This window comes from Sprattus sprattus (genome assembly GCF_963457725.1).
Source record: "Sprattus sprattus genome assembly, chromosome: 11".
NCBI classification, from domain to species: domain Eukaryota; kingdom Metazoa; phylum Chordata; class Actinopteri; order Clupeiformes; family Clupeidae; genus Sprattus; species Sprattus sprattus.
Window position 1 is genome coordinate 32371072 of NC_137909.1, and position 17500 is coordinate 32388571.

The window sequence follows — 17500 nt, forward strand, 5'->3', positions numbered from 1 at the left end:
GTGTGTGTACTCACAGGGGTGATGTATCCTAAAACCGAGCCTTGGAACTGTCGCCTGGCCACAGCCTGAGGGCAGAACCTCTTCTCTTCTCGGACGATGTCTTTCCACTGGGGGTCGGTCACAATGAGCCCTCGTTCCTGAACCGGTCGGTCAGCTACTGGCGCCTGAAACACACACACACACACACACACACACACACACACACACACACACACACAGACACACACACACGCAGAAAGAGAGAGAGAGACACACACACACAAACACACACACACACAGACAGGCAGACAGACAGAGACACACACACTCACACACAGAAAGAGAGAGAGAGAGACACACACACACACACACACACACACTCATGCTCACACAGACAGACAGACAGACAGACAGACAGACAGACAGACAGACAGACACAGAAAGAGAAAGACACACACACACACACTCACGCACACAGACAGACAGACAGACAGACAGACAGACATACACACATACACAGAAAGAGAAAAAGAGAGACAGAAACACACATGGATCATATTTTAGTGAGACACACTTATGACACTGTAAATCAAGCCCAATGATGGATCAAAACCCACCTCTGTGTCTTGTGCTTTAGAGGCTTTTTTGGCATCTGATTTGGATAAGGTGCCACCGACCAGCGACAGGGACGTGTAGAAGTACACAAGTGTTAACGTTAGTACTGCTCTCATTTCAACTCCTGTGCAAAGGGACATACAAAGCGTCATACATGTGCACATATCTGCTCTGATCGTGCCGTTCAGGCGTGACAGGAAACAGGACAGGACAGGACAGGACAGGTACAGAACTACTACAACGACGAAATGACACCATCAGGAAGCATCAGCTAACGCTGAGTCCTTCTGCGGTAAAGGAATCATAACTTTTAAGCAGATAAACTAGATAATGTACACAAGCCTGTCAAGATATGGGTTAGCAAATCTTTTTGCCGGTGAAAGGAAACAATTCATTTTTAAGTCTATTTTGCTGTTTGGTCGGCTAGTTCTACAATCCCCTACGTCCCAATATGAACTATTAGAGAACATGTATAGTTATTTGCAGCAAGTTGGCCATGAACGCGAGATATGATTGAGCTACAACATAAATCGGGTTGTACCTTCATACCTGCGGCATTAAAGTAAATGCTAACAACTTGCCTGATGTTGTCGTTCATGAGATACTTGCTGTAATGTATCGCACAGTGTCTACGACAGTGACATCGCACCATCCCCGTCAGCAAAGCATTCAGCTCATGCAAGTTGCCAAATCGTAGGAAGTCACGTGGCCAAGATGTCAAATTCGGCTTCCGGTGTGGCTGTGCTACAGAATAAATGACCGGGCCGACTGCTTTGAGGTTGGGAAGGAAGGAGCGATATTCAAAAGGAAGAAATATATGGGGGGGGGTATGCCATTTTCCTTTCTTTCGTTCTGCTTGTGTAAAATTAAGCAACATAATATATATAAGCCAACGAACAAATATGAGGCAACGATGACTGCAATCGTTTTCAGTTACTGGGATTACTAGGTGACTGAAATAATTGTTTTCATTATGAAGCACTAGATGGCGATATTGAGTTATTTTGTAACATCACTGACGCGGGAGGTGATGGGTATAGGTGCACTCAGCATTAACTAGGCTATTATATTCTTCTGTCCCTTCATAATAGGACAAACATGTTAATGACCTCCTGAAGATGGACTTACATGTCATAGAATAGGATATGCTTTGCAATAGAATATAATTTAAATAACATGGTGTGTGTGAGTGTGTGTAGACACACACATGCTATAAATGCCATGCCAAGCCATTAAATGGTAAACAGAGAAGTTTGCAAATAGAACCCCTCAAGTCATCTCTTAGACCCCCTGATGTATGGACGTCTCTGAAGAGAGAGGTGCACCATTCTCAACTTGACTGTCAGTAAGTAAACCATGAGTAAGAGATTATGCATCGTCTGCAGAGAAAGGGTGACTGACATTACTACCACTTTCAGTGTTACGTGGCAAAAGGATTCAAACAAAATAAAGTTTGAGCCTTGAACATATAAAATAATTGTAGTAATAAATGTTATCTCGCTAGACCCCCTCTTAAACCATAAAAAGCAGCCAAAGGTGTCTGAAAGTCAAAAGAGAAAGTATCATGGTGGCAGTGGCTAATATATGTACAGTGGTGGCCAAAATTATTAGAACACCTGACAGATCTGAGAATAATTACCTTTTTTTTGCCTCCAAAACATGATTTAATTTCATAATGTTCATGAGACATGCAGATGGCTGTTCTGAGCACAACAAATATCAGATGAAGTTAGTCCTACTGTTTTTATCCACTTTTAACTTTAATATGAGGTACGCCCACCTTTTGCAGCAATTACAGCAGCACATCTCTCTGGCATAGAGTCAATATATTTCTTGAGAACTTCAACACTAATGTTATCCCATGCCTTCTGCAACTCAAGCCAAAGGCTTTCCTTGGAATTTACAATAGATCTGTCAAGTTTATTTTCCAACTTGCCCCGAATTTGCTTGATGGGTTTGAAGTCCGGACTTTAAGAGGGCCGGTCCATCATTTTCAATGTTCCAGCAGATTCCTTGTCGCCAGTCGATCCGGCAATAGTTAAATTAATGTTTAGGGTCATTGTCCTCTTGGAAAATAAATCCAGGCCCAATAAGACGTCTCCATGAAGGAACTCCGTGCCTCACCAGAATGTTGTGGTATACTTTTGTATCCATGATGCCATCAATTTAGCCAAAGTCACCTGTTCCTGAGGCTTAAATTGCACCCCACACTATAATACTACCCCCTCCTTGTTTAACTGTTGGCAAGAGACAATTTTTTTTTTATATCTCTCCCCCTCACTTCGTGGAACATACACGCTTTGCTTGTTGCCAAACTATTCAAACCTGGATTCATCAGTACACAACACTTAAACCAATCTTTCTTTGTCCATTTCTTGTGTTCTTTTGCAAATTTCAGGCGTTACACTCAATTGTTCTCTTTCAGTAATGTTTCTTTGCTGCTATTCTGCCAAAAAATCCTTCTTCTCCCAGTTTCCGACGGACAGTTCTTGAAGACACTGTTGCACCATTAGTCATTGTGATGTTGATCTCGTCACACAGTTCTTGTAAAGTCTTTCTTCGGTCCTGAAGACTGATAATTTTGAGATGCTTCACTTGTGTGTCTGAGAGTTTCTTTTTGAAACCTCTCCCCTTTCGGTTCTGGTGCCATGGTGGTCTAAAGTGTACTTTACAGTGCTTGGACTGCATCTCAAGTCCTTGGCTATGCGGCAGTAACTCCAGCCAGCATCAAAAAAAGCCTTTATTCAAACCCGTTGGTCACTCGTTAGCTCCTTCTTCACCTTAGCCATGTTCAAAGAGCAACATGTGCTTCAAGACTGCTTCTAGAGGCTTTGGATCTATACCATTTGGTGGTGTGGCCTCAGTGAGAAAACCCTGATGTTACCAATCACTTAATGAGCAGGATAGACCTTGTACATTCAAAAGAATCGCCAAGCTGTGTCCTAAGACTCTTGCATCACCATCAATTTAACCACAATAACACCTGACAATGATTACACAAGTAATTTGGCTTCTTCTGTGCAGGAACATGATTGTGTGAAATTGACAGTGAAATAGGCCTAGCTTGTTTTTGTACGGAAAATGACCTAAATCTCATTATGATGGCTCTATTCTATGGTTTATAGAGCATAATGATGACTTTGTAGATATTTCATTAGTTTTTAGGGTATTTTAATGGCCAATTCAACAAAAACAACTGAAAACTCTTAAATATGTCTACTGTTCTAATAATTTTGGCCACCACTGTATATATACAGTTTAATATATCTGCAGAGACATCCAGACATCAGGGGGGTCTAAGAGATGACTTAAGGTGTTCGTTCCATTTGCAGACTTTACTGTTATCATATACAGTGGTGGCCAAAAAGGAACGGTTGCTTTGGGCGTAACAAATATCAGATGAAGTGTCCTTCTGTTTTTATCCACTTATAACTTTAATATTTGGTACGTCCACCTTTTGCAGAAATCACTGCAGCATATCCCTCTGGCATAGTGTCAATATATTTCCTGAGAACATCAACACTAATATTATCCCATGCCTTCTGCAACTCAAGCCAAAGGCTTTCCTTTGGATGTACAATAGATCTGGCCAGTTTATTCTTCAACTCACTCCAAATTTGCTCGTTGGGTTTGAGGTCCGGACTTTGAGGAGGCCAGTCCATCATTTTCAACCTTCCAGCAGATTCCTTCTGTCACAGGCAGTTCCGGCAATGAATGTTTAGGGTCATTGTCCTCTTGGATAATAAATCCAGGCCAAATAAGACGACTCCCAGAATGTTTTGGTATACTTTCTTATCCATGATGTCATACATTTTCACTAAGTCACCTGTTCCTGAGGCTGCAATGGCACCCCACACCATGATACTACCCCCTCCTTGTTTAACTGTTGGCAAGAGACACTCATTTTTATATCTCTCCCCCTCCCTCCGTTGAACCATACACCTCCATACACTCTTTGCTTGTTGCCAAACTGTTCAAACTTGTTCTCATCAGTCGACAACACTACACCAATCTTCCTTTGTCCATTTCTTGTGTTCTTTTGCTAATTTCAGGCGTTTCACTCTATTTTTCTCTTTCAGTAAAGGTTTCTGTGCTGCTATTCCGCCAACAAGTCCTTCTTGTGTGTGTGTGTGTGTGTGTGTGTGTGTGTGTGTGTTTGTGTGTGTTTGTGTGTGTGTGTGTGTGTGTGTGTGTGTGTGTGTGTGTGTGTGTGTGTGTGTGTGTGTGTGTGTGTGTGTGTGTGTGTGTGTGTTTGCATTCGAAAGAATCACACAGCTGTGTCCTAAGACTCTTGCATCACCATCAATTTAACCATGATCACACCTGACAATGATTACACAGGTAATATAGCTTGTTCTGTAAGATAACATGATTGTGTGACATTGACAGTGAAGTAGGCCTTGCTTACTTAAAATGACCAAAATAAAATGGAAAATTACCAAAATATCCTTATGATGGCTGTATACTATGGTTTATATAGCATATTGATGACTTTGTAGATATGTCATTCGTTTTATGGATATTTTAATGGGCAATTCAACAAAAACAACTGAAACCCTTTAAATATGCAAGTGCTCTTGTAACTTCTGCCACCACTGTATACCAAAGATAAACAGTGAAGTCTGCAAATGGAACCCCTCAAGTCATCTCTTGGACCCCCCTGACGTCTGGACGTCTATGCAGAGAGAGGTGCACTATTCTCAACTTGACTGTCAGTTAGTAAACCATGGGTCAAGAGATTATGCATCGTCTGCACAGAAAGGGTGACATTACTACCACTTTCAGTGTTACGTGGCAAAAAGGATTCAAACACAATCAAGTTTGAGCCTTGAACATATAAGATAATTGTAGTAATAAATGTTATCTCGCTAGACCCCCTCTTAAACCATAAAATGCAGCCAAAGGTGTCTGAAAGTGAAAAGAGAAAGTATCGTGGTGGCAGTGCCAGGCTAATCGTTAATGATCAGACACGATTGCAGGAACGTTGCAGAGACTTTGTGTGGAGAGGCCACTGACCCTGTCTGCACCTGTTCTTTTAGGCGACTGGGTCTCCATACCTGTTCTGGTAGTGTACTGGGTCTCCATACCTGTTCTGGTAGTGTACTGGGTCTCCATACCTGTTCTGGTAGTGTACTGGGTCTCTGCACCTGTTCTTGTAGTGGACTGGGTCTCTGCACCTGTTCTTGTAGTGGACTGGGTCTCCATACCTGTTCTGGTAGTGTACTGGGTCTCCATACCTGTTCTTGTAGTGGACTGGGTCTCTGCACCTGTTCTTGTAGTGGACTGGGTCTCTGCACCTGTTCTTGTAGTGGACTGGGTCTCTATACCTGTTCTTGTAGTGGACTGGGTCTCTGCACCTGTTCTTGTAGTGGACTGGGTCTCCATACCTGTTCTTGTAGTGGACTGGGTCTCTGCACCTGTTCTTGTAGTGGACTGGGTCTCTGCACCTGTTCTTGTAGTGTACTGGGTCTCCATACCTGTTCTTGTAGTGGACTGGGTCTCCATACCTGTTCTTGTGGTGTACTGGGTCTCCATACCTGTTCTGGTAGTGTACTGGGTCTCCATACCTGTTCTTGTAGTGGACTGGGTCTCCATACCTGTTCTTGTAGTGTACTTTTATTTTATCAGAGATGTAGACTATGTTACTTCTTACCTTTATCATACTTTAACTATCTCAACACACACACACACACACACACACATGTTACTTCTTGCCTTCATCATACTTTAACTATCTCAACACACACACACACACACACACACACACACACACACACACACACACACACATGTTACTTCTTGCCTTTATCATACTTTAATTATCTCAACACGTCTGATTACTCCATAATCAGTAAATGTCCAACACACACGACTCTGGCTAGCTGACCTGAACACACCTTCATGAAATGCTACTGTCAAATAAAATTAAATACAAAATACAAAACTTTTTTAGGTGGCTCTGGTATTCTTGTACTCCTATTGCCCTGTGTGAAAGCAGCCTTCATTTGCACTCTGCATGACCGCGATAACCCTGATGACAGATGATGACCGCAATGACCGTAATGGCCGTAATGACTGGTGATGACCGGTGATGACCGTGAAACTAACCTTTAGCCCTTCCTCCAATGACAGCAGCAGCATCCTGGCTCTCATGTGTAGCACACTTAGTCTGAGTGCTGACTGCATACGCCTTTCCAAAAGCACAGGAAGAATAAAGGGAATCTGTCCGATGTTCGGGAACAGTGAAACGCATTTGAAAACCAACTGCACTAAAGAGCTCTCTACCTCCGCATGGATGGAGCTGATCTTTATCCGAAACAGGAAGAGGTCATTAAAGGTCATTAGTCAAGAAGAGTAGATTCTTACTCTGCTACGTTTGCAGGGTGTAAAGATAAATCGGGATAAATTAAGTATCCATCTATCTATCTATCGATTCAGACTGTTTCAGTTGTTGGTGTCAGATGAAGGCTAGTTATCAATTTACCAACCAGTGCGCTTTCAGAACTGCAGCCAAATAATGCAGCAGACATCAGTGGCAGTGATGCGATGAAGAGAGAGATAAGCACACTTTACTATCATGAGAGCACTGTGGCCTTTACACCTCGTCCTTGTGCAGTGTCTACCGAAGACCTCTCTTATGCAGACTCAAGAACATTTGTAGGGATCAAATATTTTTTTTGCACAGTGTGGAGCATATACCCTAATACAATTCACTTAAATGTATTGTATGTGACAAATAAAAACACTTGAACTTGAACTATAGACGTGTTCCAGATCATTAACCCCCTCTTGGCCAATGGAAACTGGTGATGGTATGTGCATTATACAGAGACCTGCAAAATCAAATCAAAACATATCTAAGTTTATTTATACATCGCATTTCACACCAGGAGGTAATAAGATGTACCTCACAAAAGAAAATGGGGGGGGGGGGGGTATGAGGTACAAATTTTCCAAAACCATGTCATGCCAGTGCAAACATATTACACGCACGCACGCACACACACATGTACAGCAGACCCACTACAGACCACTATTACACGCACACACACATGTACAACAGACCCACTACAGACCAATATTACACGCACACACACATGTACAACAGACCCACTACAGACCACTATTACACGCACACACACATGTACAACAGACCCACTACAGACCACTATTACACGCACACACACATGTACAACAGACCCACTACAGACCACTATTACACACACACACACATGTACAACAGACCCACTACAGACCACTATTACACACACACACACATGTACAACAGACCCACTACAGACCACTGAGAACCGATAAATATTACAGAGAGTGATAAGCATTCTTAGGTACAAATGAGAATTACAAGAATATGAAGAAGAGAAATAAAAGCATTCTGAAACACTTTCTAATCTACCTCTTGTGCTAGATGACACCTTATCAGTGATGACTCACATATTCTCTCTCTCTCTCACACACACACACACACACACACACAGAGAGAGAGAGAGGGAGAGAGAGAGAGCGAGATAGCGTTTATGAGACTGATTACGGTGGTTTGTGTCAGAACTTCACAGACGAAGCAGAGAAAGGAGCGGTAGATGTCCCGTGTTGAACAGGTGGGTTTTCTCTCACGCCTTGGAGGTTGTTCACTGGTATGCGATGTCATTAGAGTAGCTGATTTATATGCTAATAATATTGACAAGCCCATCAGGAATACCTAATGTATTTGATGCCAAAAACATATGTAAATATATCTATATATTTTAAAGATTGTCCTTTGTCAAAATCTACCCATCTATTTAGGGATGCATGTTTTTACATTAACACTTTTTCTTTTTTTTACTTCAGTGGTAATTATGGTAGTTTTATATAATTTCATACAATAATATTTTTATTTTATGCCAAAAATATTGAACTTTGTCAAAATCTCTCATCTATCAAGGGATGCGTATATTCATGTGTGTCCACCCCTCTTTACTTCAGTGGTAATTATTGTGGTTTTTTAAGTTTTATATAATATCATAGAATAATATTTGTATGGTCAGTATTAAGACAGGGTTGTGTTGTGCACTGACCTGGGCGAACATGCTTTGATAATGGTGTTGAGTGTCTCTCCAGGTGAACATGCTTTTCTTGCATTATTAACCTAAAGTTGTTTATGAGTTTAGTGTCTGTACGGCTCCGCTTGGGTTTGTAGCTCGAGTAATGCGTCATGATTTCATGTCTTTCAGGTGATTTCTGGTGTCCGCCATGTCACAGAAACCGGATCAGAGGTATTTCTCTCTGTCTGTCTCCTGCTGATCATATTAAGGGTTTCTTACGCTCTAATATGAGATATTTTCTTTCAGCACCTATTATTCTGATAGGGAATACATATTTGCGTAACTGGTTAAATATAAAGTATTAGGCATACGTCCACAGATATTCTTTAAAACCCTTTTTCACAAACCCCTAAAAAAGAGACGTGCACAGAAAAGTCTGATATGCCTATACCCATCTGAAGACCCATCTGATAGAAACTAGTCCTGACCCTTCAGAACTACTTGGACCAAGCTTCATTCATTTGTGATGTTAATGTCCATTGTGTGGTTTCCATCTCTGTAGCGTGGCACAGGGCAGTGTGGCTGCTGGTCCCCAGGGCAACGCTGGGCTCACGGTCAACACAAACGCAAACGCCAGAGATGGAGGGATCATCAATTCCCCCGTTATCGCTGGCAGCAGCATTGAAGGCGGCATCCATTTTAGTTGAGTGATTGTCTCTTTTTCCCAAGTTACCCACCCAATCAGATGAATATATACATTTGATTCTTAAGTCAAATACTCACTTTAGCCTTCCATGCCTTTAGCAGGGTGTGCCCCAGCAGTCTAAGGGCTCAGATACACATGCGCGTCTTTTTTCAGGCAGAAACGCTTCAGTAACGCCTTGGCAAAGTGCAGCGGCCAAAACAGAAGCGGTGCGCTTCCCTGCCTTGCGCTGGAAAGTTGAGCGTAGTTCAACTTTTAAGCGCACCTAAAAAAATGCTTCAAAGACGCAACACGTGGTGGAGAAGGGGCGCACGCTTTAAACGCGCCGTACCATAGGAATCAATGCATTTGCTTGCGTCCCGTTTTTACAAAAACGCGTATGTGTATCTGAGCCCTAACTCATGTCATGAATCACTCAGACTTGGCAAGAGTATTTGTACCACGGGGTTTCAGTCAGCCATACTAGATAAGATGCCAGTGATAACTTAAAACCAAAAAGAGTTGATAATGAATGTTGAACACAGTTTAGTGTAAGCTGTCTCTAAGGATGGATTTTTTTTCTTTCCCTTTTAGATTTTGGACCTCCTAGCCCACTTCCACCTTCTGCCAAAGGTAACCTGCTCTAACTCACTGTGATAGTCTGAAATATTTATTCATGTATATACTGTACTGTATTTATCATAAATTAAATGAACAGCAGTTATAAAAAACGGTCACCTTTAAGCCTGATTAGACCAAAACTAAACAAGTGAGGTTATTGTCTGAGAGGAAAGACATATGCATAGTGCTGGGCTTCTGCATGGGCAGTGCACGGCCAGCAGGGGGCAGTGGAGTGCAGACAGCACAGGCCCTTTTCCCACTGGCTGTGGAGTCTGGCGGCTGCATTTCAGAATAGTTGCTTTACGGTAGTGTGTGTTTATTCATACGGACGCCGTTTCTCCTGCTGCCCTACAGCTAGCCGCTGGCCCTATCTCTCTGCTCTGATTTTGCCTTTGATAAAGATTGTTAATACATAATCAGTTTGATTTCGTCCATCGTTGACGAGTGGTCCGTAAAGTGAAGACCAGAAAGTTGCCCAGCTGTGACAATAAATCAGTTGCGTCACTTTTATTACTCCTGCAGAGTAAGGGTAAGGGAGAGAGAGAGAGAGAGCACGCAACGAACACCTACTAATTTATCGATGATGTAATTATATTCCACATTTATACAGGACACATGTAGCCTCCGCTTTCCCATCTCATAACATGCTATTGCTAAAATCGTTTTATATCGTATCGTAATATCATGTTTATATTTCTGTCATCTGTGTGACATCGAAACTGCAGTGAAAGTAGTCAGTTTATGTAATGTTGCTGGCATGATGTCAATATGACAAATGTATGACATCATTCTAATATTATAGAATATTATTATACGGCTCTTCAGAATGTTCCAAAAAGTACCGTTGATTTGAATGGGCCATCCCTACGTCATACCCATACATTAATTCCTGCTAACATACCCCTGCGAAAAGATAATGACCGCTGTCATTGGCAACGGGTTTTGTACTTCTAATTCACATCTTTCATATCATTCCGCCAGAAGTCCAGTCATTTTAACGCAACAGTAGACAGTAATTTGAAGTCAGCAAGTAATGGGTTGCTATGCAACACCTGAAACTTCAAAGTTCTATTTGCTTGAAGAACTATTTATTTCTAAACGGGACTCATGAAACAGCAAATAAATCAATAAAAAGAGGTATGTTGGAGGAATGTCTTCCATGATATTTGGCAAGTAACCGTTTAATAAGCGGGATAATGTATTGTCCGGAGGTCATTCTCCAAAAATAATTCCCGACGGGGCGAACAACACCTAATATCTAATATATGACATCATCAACTTTTTACTGTCTGTCTTTGCTGAGAACCACTTGCTTTCGTCTCGTGTAAAACTAGGCTCCGGGCCGCAACTGACAATTCTCAGGTAATGCAGCCGCAAATGCCCACTCACTGCAGCCAGTGTGAAACGGGGATAAGAATTGGCATCCCTAGTGCCCAGAAGAGACATCAGTCTGCACTGCCGTAAAATATCACAATAAAATCTGCTTAGCAACTCTATGCCCCATTCGCTCAAATTATCCGAATGACTTGGTGTGAAAAAGGCCCGAGCCGGCCACCTTACCATGTGGGATGTAGCCTGGTAGAATGGGTTACTCACAGACAGAGACACACACAGAGATTCACAGACACACACACACAGACACACAGACACACAGACACAGACACACACACACAGACACACACACACACACACACACACACACACACCCACACACACACACACTGACACACACACACACAGACACACAGACACAGACACACACACACACACACACACACACACCCACACCCACATACACACACACTGACACACACACACACACACACACACACCAGAAGCGTGGTAGAATGGGGGTTGCAGGCACGAACACACAACGCAGGAGACAGTGGCTTCCATAAAAATAGCTACATTTATTTACAACGGGTTTAAAAAAAAAAAAAAAACATACAAACACAAACTGAACACACTAAAGCCTATACTAGACAAGGTAACCCTCTGAGCATTCAGGTTTGGTATAGTACCTTGTCCAAGCTCCATCCAGCCTGTTCAGTCTGTCCTTCTCCCTCATGAAACAAATGAGGTGCACCTTAAGTAAGGCCACCTTGGTCCAATTAAAAGGTAATTGGACCCTTCCGCAGGGGTGGGGGAATCCGGACCCAACCATTTAGGTAGGGGAGTCCAATCCTTCTTCCCTCATGAACCACAGTGAGAAGGGGGAGGGACTTCACCTTTTCACACTTGGCTAAAAATTAAATGTTCTCTCCATTATACATAACATTCAATGATCCATTCTTCCTTAAATGAGTGAATTTTATTCAATTCATCTCTGAAAGATAAGGTAATAGTGTAAGCGTGGTTTCTGTGGATCAGAGACAAATAGAGACCAGATGTCTTCTTTGCATAGTGTTGTGTTTAGTACAGATATAAAAAGTGTTCATCGAAGTCATAGAAAACTATAACATTTTTCCAACAAGAAGAAACTAACTTGGTTTATATGAAAAACAGACAAAAACATAAAAACAACATACAAATATCCACACTTTTGAAGCCATTTTTGATTCATAATTCATTAAAAATGTAAAAATTATAATACTAATATAACGAATTATTAATTCATGTACATTTATGTTGTTTTATTGACAGAATTCCAAGAAAGAAACAAAAGGTTTCTGAGGGAGAGGTATGAGGATGTCCAGGACAGTCCCACCAAAGACGGAAGGGTGCCACTTAGTGACACCTATACAGACCTAGACATCATCATCGAAAAATCTGGTGATAAATCTCCGATCAAATGCACTGAAATATTCAACTCCAAACAAGAAAAGGTCAGAACAGTGCTGACCAAAGGAATCAGCGGCACAGGCAAGACGGTGTGTGTGCAGAAGTTCATCATGGACTGGGTTGAAGGGAAGTCCAATCAAGATGTGGATTTCATATTTGCCATTCCTTTTAAGGACATGAACAATAGGAACGAAACTAGTCTGTTAAGTTTGCTTGAAGATTTTTTCCCCGGAATTGATAAAGTTTTTCTCGATCCAAAACAGTCCAAGACAGTCATCATTTTGGATGGGCTGAATGAGTATCAGCATCCGGATGATCGGTCTTCTTTTGACTGGAAAAGTAAGGTCTTCCGAAGCATAGAGAAAACGGCTTCTGTGGATCTGCTGTTGACCAACCTTCTCAGGGGAGATCTTCTGGATGGAGCATTCCTCTGGATCACCTCACAACCAGCAGCAGCCAGTGACCTCCACTCGTATGTTAAGAGGGTGACTGAGCTGAGGGGTTTTAACGGGGACCAAAAGGAGGAGTACTTCAGAAGGGTCCACAAAGGAAGCGCTGGAAAGGCTGATCAGATCATTTCATACATGAATGAGTCAACAACCCTCCGTGTCCTGTGCGACATTCCAGCTTTCTGCCGGATGTTGTCCATTGTACTGAAGGATACGAAAAAGACCTTCTCAAGCTGGACACAGCTGTTAGCAAACTATCTGTGCCGCCACGTCCAACAGCTTGGCAAAGGCCTTGCAGATAAGGTGACACTAAAACTGGGAAAGCTTGCCTGGCAAATGATTGAAAAGGGTGAAGAATTAGACTTTGAGCTGAAGGATCTGGAAGACTGTGGACTTGGTGCTGATGAGCATGCTGTGTTCTCTGGGATATGCACTGAGTATTCTGAACAACACAAAAACAATCCCATCATAAGAGACCGAAAGTTTCGTTTTTTCCATCCTTGCTTTCAACAGATTCTAGCTGCTGTGTATGTCATTGTGTCATTGGTACTCAACAAGAAGAATCCAATTCAGCACACTACCACCAAGTTGAATTGGATGGCAAAGCCAACAATGTTTGATGTCCACATGTCTGCTGTGAAAAGGGCCATGAAGAACGAGAACAGAAGTCTTGACACTTGTGTGAGATTCCTCCTCGGCCTCTCGGAGAAGTCTAATCTGAGATTGGTTGAGGAATTCATGGAATTGCTTGGCAAGCCACAGAATACCAACAAGAATACCCCTTCAAAGAGAATACCAATAAGAATACCCCTTGAATGGGAAGAAGACAATAAGAAAACAGTCCGTTACATAACAGAGAGGTTGCGTGAAGCTCCACGAGACTGTCAGATCAAACTCTTAGAGTTTCTGAAAGAACTGAACGACGAGTCTCTTCCAGAAAAGATCACAGAAGTAATCCAGGGTCGTTCATTAGAGGTTCTGGATCAGGAACTGATCATTTTGTTGCAGACAAATAAGGACATTCAACAGGAGTTTGACATGAAGAAGTACAAGTCCAACTCCAAATCTGATGTTAGACAATTACTCCAAGTCGTCCGCATTTCAAATCGAGCAAAGTAAGTGGCAATAGATTATCCAGTCTGTAATGCATGCACAACATCGCTTGGCCACTTGTGAGACTAAAGGACCAGGGCAGAGACCTTTGCTTAATCAAATATGTCGTCAGGACATTGGCTGAGCTCATTATTAATACTTGTAGTCAGCTCTCTACATCAGTGTTATGTCCTCAGTCCTTTCTGTTCTCTTGAGTCAAATGTTGATAAAGGTGAGTGAAATATTACACAATTAAGTACTGTGTGCTATTGTACTGTACAACAGCATGATTGTGGGGATGAGAACCCTGTGTCATGCTAATATGCATATATCATAGAACAGTTTGGTCATTTCGGACTTGATGTGTAGCACAAAATAAAATGTTGCAGCACAGTTCGTCTGTTGCAGCCCAGTTTGTATGTTGCACTGCTCTAAATGAATGCATAACATTTCTTGGCCACTTGTGAGACTTGTGAGAAGGGCAGAGACTTTTGCTTAATCAACTATGTCATCAGGACCTTATTGGCTGAACTCACTCTTAATACTTGCAGTCAGCTTTCTACATCCATGTTTGTACTAAGTCCTTTCTGTTCTCTTGAGTCAAATATTGATAAAGGTGAGTGAAATATTCCACAAATAAGTACTGTGTGTGCTGTTGTACTGTATAACAGCATGAGTGTGGGGATGAGAACCCTGTGTCATGCTAATATGCATATCATCGAACCATTTGGTGATGATGAGTTTGAAATTCATTGTCTATTTGCCTTTGGTGACAAATATTGCTGTCTAGGATTTCTTCAGGTTACTAGTGTTACCAAACTCTCATCCTGACTGATGACTATTAAGCTACCGGACTTCATGTGTACCACAAAATAAGATGTTGCGGCACAGTTCCGATGTTGCACTGCTCTCGATGAACGCTCAGTCACATAATCTGGACTCCTCTGGACCTAACTGGTCTATTAGCCAGAGGAAACATGGTAACAGCATGATGAGAGAGATGTGCCACACACATTCACTGACAAACATTTCATTTTTATGATCCTACAGGCTCAACCGGTGTGACCTGACTAAGGAAAGCTTTAGTCCACTAGGCAGATCCCTCATGAACCCTCACTCTCAAGTCAAAGACCTGGACATGAGTGAGAATGAACTTGGCAAGCTTGATGATTCTGGGATGAATATGATCACTGGAGTGCTGCAGAGCAGCGGCTCTAAAATCGAGATTCTAAGGTAAGGCTCAGCAAAGCTTAATGGCTCACACAAATGGCTCACGCAAAACATCTTGCTCTTGAAAAATCTAATAAATTGCAGCTAAAATGAAAGAAATTGCGCCTTTTGAATGTAGCAATGGTAACAAACACACAATGTGTTCAATCATGTTAACATTTATTCACATACATTTAACAGTGCTGATCTGCAACAACTTAGAGTACAGTGAAAATATACATTTTCATGTGCAGGCTCCATATGTATCTTACCTATGTGTTTGGTCTTTATTCAATCCATGTCCTAGCTCTTGTTAGTGCCCCGCTGTTATCAGTTGACCTACAGGGTTACACAAAATGCCACTGATCATGACTCATTTTGTAACTTGATATCTAGCAGGATCATGCCTTTGCTTTTAATTATTTATGTAGTTTATTCTGCTGTGGGTTGGAGTCCGGGGCATGTGATAGCATCAGTAAAGCTCTGCAAGCACAGAAGCGAAGCCGTCTCAGAGTTCTCGACCTTGGCGACAACGACCTTGGTGATCCGGGAGTGGCCTTTCTCTGCTCTGCACTGGCTCACGAAAACTGCAAGCTGCAGACTCTGAGGTACAGTACACCGTAGAGCTTCTCATAGGAGGGTTCATTATGATTGTCCCCTTCTTTCATAATGGCTAAATACTGAAGCTGATTGTCCCTAGCACTGTCTGATGAAGCATTGTGGAGCTTTTGTCGGAAAATAGCAGGTTCATTTCTGGCCTCGCAATGACCAACAACGGCACAGTTGGCATTGATCAAAGCCAGATACACAAAACTGAATTTCAGTGATAGATTTGGTGACGTCATTAAGCAAAAGCTGTTTTTTTTTTATTTTCATGGGGTCACAATTACATAGTAAAAACCTGGTAAGCCAGTGGCGGTGGCAAGTGTGTTAACATCCTGTTCACATTGTCATGTACTGTCAAAATGAATTTGATAATGTTAGACAGACTAGCTGCTTACAAAAACATATCTTAACAATAAATTCTACATAACTTCTCTCAAAGCAGACAATATAAGGCTATGTTCTTTGCTTGCAGACTTTCCCACTGTCGGCTCACAGCAGGGTCCTGTCAAAAGCTTATTTCAAGTCTGCAGTCAGCTGAGTCAAGCTTGAAGCACCTGGACATGTGTTGTAATGATCTCCAGGATTCAGGGGTTGAACACCTCTCTATTGGAGTAACCAAACTAGAAACTCTGAGGTCAGATGGGTGGTTATGGTCTGATCAACGTCTTAAGTTTTATTAAAGTCTAATAAGGCCTTATTTAAGTTTGTCAATAATTTGAAATATTTATTGTATTCATATATATTATATTCAGTTAATAACACAATGTATAACATTCCATTACTTTATTAAGTCATACTTTAAACACTTTTAGAGCACAAAATAAGCAGGTGTTATTGCATATGTAACTTTTCTCAATGCTAAAGTGTACAGCTTCTCTTATTGTAGACTGGCTTCCTGCAACCTTACGGAGAAGTGTGGCGAGTATGTTGGTAAGCTGCTGCAGTGCCCAACCCTGAAGGAGTTGGATCTGACCTGCAACCCCCTGAAGGATGCAGGTGTGAAGGAGCTCTTCTCCAATGGGTTGGCAAGTCCACACTGCAAACTGGAGAAGTTAACGTAAGCCTATAAATGTCTGTGAAATTAAACATCATCTGGGAAGGCATGAACAAATAGTCCTCAATTTTAATTCTAAGTTATTGTAAATATCTGTGAAATCAAACATCCTGTGGGTATATGATGTAAGTATAAACATCTCCCTTGGAGACATAGTTCTCAATTCTATGGGGAAAACCTGGAGCGGGAACAGCTGATTAGCAAAGTTACGATCATATGATCAAAGCTGAGATATTGCCCACACAGGGCATCAAGGAAATACCAAAAAGTAACAAAATTCAGCACTACATCTAACTGTAGTTTTTGAGAAAATATATAAGGGTTGTGTCAACATTAATATCTTTCTCAGCTGTATATATTGAAGATAATA

The 17500-nt window shown here is 41.7% G+C and overlaps 2 protein-coding genes across 2 annotated transcripts in view; one reads left to right on the forward strand and one right to left on the reverse strand.

Annotated features, from left to right (window-relative positions):
* chid1 (chitinase domain containing 1) overlaps positions 1-1278 on the reverse strand; it is an 8477-nt gene extending 7199 nt beyond the window's left edge. The window contains exons 1-3 of the mRNA XM_080847899.1: positions 1176-1278; positions 597-718; positions 15-164 (exon numbers count right to left, since the gene is read on the reverse strand). Of these exons, the coding sequence (XP_080704025.1) occupies positions 15-164; positions 597-710 (264 nt within the window). The 5' untranslated portion in view covers positions 711-718; positions 1176-1278. The remainder of the gene's footprint in view (positions 1-14; positions 165-596; positions 719-1175) is intronic.
* A 7566-nt stretch (positions 1279-8844) lies between these two features.
* The window catches only part of LOC308372474 (NACHT, LRR and PYD domains-containing protein 12-like), a gene marked incomplete at both ends in the record, with an annotated part of 10779 nt that continues 2123 nt past the window's right edge, over positions 8845-17500 (forward strand). Inside the window, 8 exons of the mRNA XM_080847627.1 lie at positions 8845-8867; positions 9199-9326; positions 9913-9951; positions 12583-14284; positions 15312-15494; positions 15902-16078; positions 16549-16710; positions 16963-17133. Coding sequence (XP_080703753.1) covers positions 8845-8867; positions 9199-9326; positions 9913-9951; positions 12583-14284; positions 15312-15494; positions 15902-16078; positions 16549-16710; positions 16963-17133 — 2585 coding nt within the window. The remainder of the gene's footprint in view (positions 8868-9198; positions 9327-9912; positions 9952-12582; positions 14285-15311; positions 15495-15901; positions 16079-16548; positions 16711-16962; positions 17134-17500) is intronic.